The sequence below is a fragment of the Canis lupus genome, chromosome 22, assembly GCF_011100685.1.
Source record: "Canis lupus familiaris isolate Mischka breed German Shepherd chromosome 22, alternate assembly UU_Cfam_GSD_1.0, whole genome shotgun sequence".
NCBI classification, from domain to species: Eukaryota; Metazoa; Chordata; class Mammalia; order Carnivora; family Canidae; genus Canis; species Canis lupus.
In genome coordinates this window covers 47,968,505-47,974,504 of record NC_049243.1, presented here as the reverse complement: position 1 = coordinate 47,974,504, position 6,000 = coordinate 47,968,505, and the positions used below count along the sequence as shown (strand labels likewise).

The window sequence follows — 6,000 nt, the reverse complement described above, 5'->3', positions numbered from 1 at the left end:
CCTCTGCCTGTGTCTCTGCCTCTCTCTCTGTGTCTCTCATGAATAAATAAATAAAATCTTAAAAAAATCAGAATTCAATAGATTTAAATACTTCAACAAATGCTTCAAATGAGATGATGAAGCTAACCAGCAGATATTTATTTATTATGCTAAAGTATAGGCACATTTTCCTTTAAATATTTGAGATTCTATCTACAGTGCCTCTGTTATATTCATTCAAATTATTCTTATATTCTAAAACAATGAAGCCTCTAAACTGATGGAATGTTGCCAGAGGATTTCAACAGAGTTTGAAGGCAACATAACCAAAAGGCATAGTTTAAATTGGCTTAGGGAATGAATGGGCTCCTTATCGGAGCAGCTGAAGGCTGTACATAATTAACAGCATCTGTCAACATTCACAGGGCCCCATATAGAACAGGCAGGCCCTCCAGCCCTCCAGAGCAGCAACCTCCAGCTTCTGGTACCTTAAAATCCACAAGACCTAAACAAAAAGACAGCCCTGACCCATCAACAGAAGGACACAGATACATTTTTAGTGATACTAGCAGGACCACAGAGCAACTGCTAATTAATATTAATTATCTAGAACAATTCTGTTCACATTGGCACTGAGACTTCAAATTAGCTATCATAAAAAACATAAAATACTATTTATGGAGATAAGTTTATATTTATAATTACTGATTTTAAAGTCTTTCTTGTGTTATTATTTTTAAGGGGTATGAACATGATTTAATAACCTCCCTTTTTATACGATGCATTCTCAATTTAATTCAGCTTGAATATTTTTCTATCATGAGTATTAAATTCATTCCATGGCAAGTTTTAGTTGTTTTCCTACATATTGAACACATTTCCCTCACAAACATGTACAAAACCAAACCGAACCAAACAAATCCACAGGAAGTTTCATTAAATAAATTTATTTGTTAAAATAATTTAACTCCAAATACAACTGTTGAATTTGCATTGAGTTATAACTACAATTCATGTTTTAATCGAAATGTCAAGGTTTAACAACTGACATTGTTACAAAACAATAAACCGTTGTTCAATTTTAAATGGTCAGTTGTATTAGAGCTCAACAATTAACTGTGAACTATAGCTCTGGGAAACCCCAAATCAATAATGATAAGTCTGTTTCCAAAACCCACTGCAGTCATTCTTGAAACCCTGATCAAGATTTAATAGATGCACAATGACACGTTAATTAAAAAAAAAAAAAAAGACCCCCATAGTCTTTAACATTTGATTGGCAAAGGAGACAAGTAAAGCTTACCAGTGCGAACACAAGGCTAGTGAGAGGAACATCTAACAAAACAAAACAACAAAAACCAACAGCAACAAACAAAATACGCACTTGCACATTCAGACATAACGCAGACAGCATTCCCACTGGAAAACTTCTGAAAACAAACAGCAGACATCCTTAGGCAATATTTCCTTATAAAGAAAAGCAAGTATCAGTAGTTTGACCACAGAAAAGTGATGGCAACTCTAAGCGCTTTGTCAAAAGCTCAGTTCTAATTCTACAAACCAAAGGAGAAAATCATCAAAGCACCTTTCAATAGTTTAAGGAAGATTTTAGGTAATGCTTTTGATCAGATGCTGGCTTGTTCGGTGTAAATCGAACAGAATGAAAGGCGTCAGTTACCATCACTATCACAGCTTAAAAAAGAACCACCCCGCCCAGCCCCCCCCACCCCAAAGCTGCTGCAACAGAAGAGAAAAAATAATTTTTAAAAAACACTGCCTTTGCTTAAAGTTAAACGAGACAAAATGAAAACAAACAGCTAAAGAAAAAGTGGGTCTTTGGATCAAACCATAACATTTTTTAAGGCATGTTAGAAAACTTTCACTTATCTAGTTGCTAGTCTGATCAGGGCATAAAATCCATCGCGACGCAAGGTCACCGACTTTTCTCTGTAGCCACTGTGACTTCGTGTGCCAACACATTTAATCCTCCTGTTCTTCAGCTTGTTATTAACATCTCAACAAACACATTCATTCAAACTGAGTTATATTCATACCAGATGAAACACCAACAGTAAAAGCACGAGAGGGTTCCCATGTTTCTGGGTATCTTTGATGCTTTGTCACCTAAACACGAAGGGCTGTGTGGAAACACTGATCAAGCAGCCAAATTGGTTCTTATTAACATCTGTACAGTAAAAGCCTGCCTACTTGTCTGACACAAACACTTCAAACGAAAATCTGAATTTGTAGATAATCTTTTTCCACCTTATGTTTTCGCCATACCTTTCGTATTATTTAACTTCTTTTTCTTGTCTGCATAGCGATCCATAATGTAAAACTGTAGTCTTTACAGATGTTTTTAATATGTCATCTTAGTTGTCATAAATTGCTGTTAAATACGGAAATCTAAAAAAAAAACTCATTCTGAGAAGTTAGAGGCTTCAAATCTCAACCGCTTCACTGACAGATTTCTATTTCTGTAGATAAAATCATACTTCTTGAATCTCTGATTTCTCTAAATGTTTTGAGTCGAATCAACTGTTACAGACAGGAACTGGTTTCAAGGAAATTGGTTAGAACTTTCTGTCCTGTAAACAAGGTGCTTCACAATTGGGGGTTATAAAAAACAAACAAACAAACAAACAAAAAACTATATTGAAGGATGCAAATATTCACAATTCAAAGATTTTTGATAATCCCGGCCTGGTGGTACCCACATACCTGTTTTCTCATCTGTGAAGGGTACTGTCCATCTTTTTTGCTATCCTCTCAGCTCAATGCCAGTTCACTAAACACTTGGGGGCTAGCAATGATTCCAAATAATGTGTAAAAAAACCACACAAATAATTTAAAAGAAAAAAAAGGCTTTTGATACACTATATTCCGCAGTACGGATTCTCAGTATAGGCAATTATCTCTGACTTGTGCCAAATTCTTAGGAACAATAAACACACATGCACACACAAACACACACACTCTTCTCTCAGGTACACACATAAGACCAGAGGTTACTTGCACAAGTGTGTGAAACCAACAAAGTGTGGGGCAAGTACGCAGATCGCAGGCTTAGTGATACTGAGTTCTGAAGGCCAAATTTATCTTCAGAGGATTAGCTCAAGATACTCTCTTCAGCACTTATAACTCTGAAGTTTGCTGAAAACCCTTCTACACTTGATTGTAAAACTTATGAATAGGTTTTTCCTGTGCCATTAGTCATGCAAATAATAAATACTTCACGGCTATGGAAACCAAAAATGTCAGAGCTTGAGCACCTTTCCAAAACAAAATATTCGCTCTAGCTTTATTTGCCACTTCAGTAATCAGGGCAAAATTGTTGTAAGAAAATCTTTATATAATTCCCCAGGAAAATTAAAGATAAAAGGGTTTTTTTGTCCCTTGCCTTCCACTCTATAATTTATGTTCTACTTTTGAGCCCAAATTATTTCACATGGTTATTCAATTTTTAGATGCCTGCAATAAAGCTCTGCTATAGCAAACTGGATTTTGAAAGGTTAGCCAAGAATCACACCACAACCATAGCCCTTAAAGGCAAGAAGGAATTTGCTGCTTTAACAAACGTAAAAATGCAAGATACTTGTACTGTCCTGTGAGGTTTCTGCAAATGGGAACATGTGGATGCAACATGGCTTCATTTTCCTTACACGATGGTACTATAGTTAACTAATCTACCAGAACGCTTCTTGTGAGTAAGGCTAGGCAATCTTCCCATTACAGTTGCTTCCTTCTTGTTCAGTAAAGTAATTAAGACCATCCCTGGTTTGTTAACAGAGGGTGGGTTTGGGGTTTTAATGCGGATCAAACCCTTGTGAGAGCTTCCATCTTCTATGGCAAAGCAGGTGATTTCACACATTCTAAAGCCAGATTGTATTCTTACACAACCTGTTCTGACTTCTGCTCTATCAAGGATTGATGCACGAGTTAGTTCTGCGTCACAAATTAGGATAACATCTACAATTAGGCATCAATTTTGAGAAACAGGGATACGTCAGCTCAGGAAAGATTCTCTCCCTGTAATGCTGTTGGCAGGTCAGCTGTTATTATCCTACTTGATGGAATACATTGGTTAGAAGCACTATCTCAAGTCCTGAAATTCAGTACTCTCATAGGAAAATATTTCTCCTTTACTTATTTTTTTTTTAAAGAAGACAAAATATTTTAACTGCAAGTGGTCATAGGGATTCTTCTGTTTTCTCGTGATTATTTTAATTTATACAATAGTTGCTTCTGTCAACTCTGTGACAATGCCATCATAAGCTTTCAAAAGGAGATCACCCTGTAGATCGATTGGCTATGCCTTAAAGTTGCAGGTGCATACAGGAGGCTGAGGACCATAGTGAAGACTGTGGTTGCTGAACCCAAACGTTACTCAGAGATATCGACTGACAATCACTGCTCAATGCTGAATGAGGGCTGCTATCTCACTGTAGATTCACAGCACACGTCCTGCAAGCTCTGTGGTCGGGCGGACGAGGTGTGTGTCGCCTATGGTACTGGGCAAGTCCCGTCCAGGACAGCCATGTGTGAATGCTATTGTATGTTACATGCAGAACAGCACGGGTCATCCTTATCAGGCTGTGCAGCATAGTTCATCTGCCTCACGATTTCTGCAAAGAGTTCATCCACCATCGTTTTGCTCTTAGCAGAAGTCTCCATAAAGGGGCAGCCCCACTCTTCCGCAAGGGCTCTGCCTTCATTGGATGACACTTCTCTCTCACTTTCCAGGTCCACTTTGTTCCCAACCAAGATGACTGGCACTTTCTCATACCTACAAGGGAGTAAACGCAACATGTGAATTGTAGAAGTGAGTGCAAAGTTCGACGGCTAAAACGTATTTCCTTTCTTTCCTTTTCTGCTAAAAATATTCTCCTTAGTTGCATGAAAAATTATTTGCTCCACTTGCCTTGACATCTACCTGAGGGCATTTAGGAGCTGCTCTTACAGTGAATCATAAATGGTTTTTCTGAAATGAGGTTAATTCATCAATTATACATCTTTTAAAATCAATTTACCTTTCCAGATATATTTGGAAAATTATTCTCAGAATTTCAGAATAAATCCTGTGAGGTGGATTAATTTAAACTTTTTTTCATTCTAGGAGATGCTTACTCAAATTTCAGTTGATGAGGTAATAGCTCTACTGAGTAAATAGTTTATAATTGTCAGCATTTTACTCTGTTCCACAAATACACACACTGGTCATGTTCAAATAGTTCCCAAGGAAAAAATAGGAGAAATCAATAGGATGGAAACTATCAAATAAAACAATTACATTCTATCCCTTTATAAAACTGTCTAGATTAGCCAGTTGAAAGACGATCATGGTTCTTTTCAGCCTGACAAGGATTAAACATTTCAATCATTAGCTTTATTGATGTTGTCTCTTCTTTTCCTTCCTAATCAGAATAGGTATGTCATAGAATGAAGGTTTGTGCCCCTGTCCTCTATGCTATATGTTGAAACCTAAGCCCCACTGGGATTTTAAGAGGTTGGGACTTTGGGAGGTGAGTAGGTTATGAAGGGGACTGGTGCCCCTTGATATATAAGAGAGATAGGTGAATACTCCCTTTCCTCTACCACTGTGTGAAGACACAGCATAAAGATGAGTCTATGAACTAAGGAAGCAGGCCCTCACCAGAAATGGAATCTGCCTGAGGCTTCATCTGGGACTTCCAGCCTCCAGAACTGAGAGAAATGAACTCCAATTATTTAAGCCACACGGTCTATGGTATTTCTGTTATACAGCCAGATAGACTAACATAAGGTGTCTGTGAGTTATGGCATTTGGAAAAGCCTCAACCAATAAGGATAACAAAAGGTATGAAAGGAAGAAAGAAAAAAGGCCCTACATCATTTTGGTACCTACAGATGATTCTCTTTACAATGCTTTCTTACCTTGTAAAAATACATGGTGCTACTCTGCATGTTTATTTACTATTTTCATTTATGTTTGTTCTATGAAATGTTGCTAATATATTTTCATAAGGCTATTAGGTTTACTTT

The 6,000-nt window shown here is 37.2% G+C and overlaps 1 protein-coding gene across 1 annotated transcript in view; it reads right to left on the bottom strand.

Moving 5' to 3' along the window:
- Positions 1-910: 910 nt before the first annotated feature.
- RAP2A (RAP2A, member of RAS oncogene family) overlaps positions 911-6,000 on the bottom strand; it is a 35,149-nt gene continuing 30,059 nt past the window's right edge. The window contains exon 2 of the mRNA XM_038569896.1: positions 911-4,765. Coding sequence (XP_038425824.1) covers positions 4,528-4,765 — 238 coding nt within the window. The 3' untranslated portion in view covers positions 911-4,527. The remainder of the gene's footprint in view (positions 4,766-6,000) is intronic.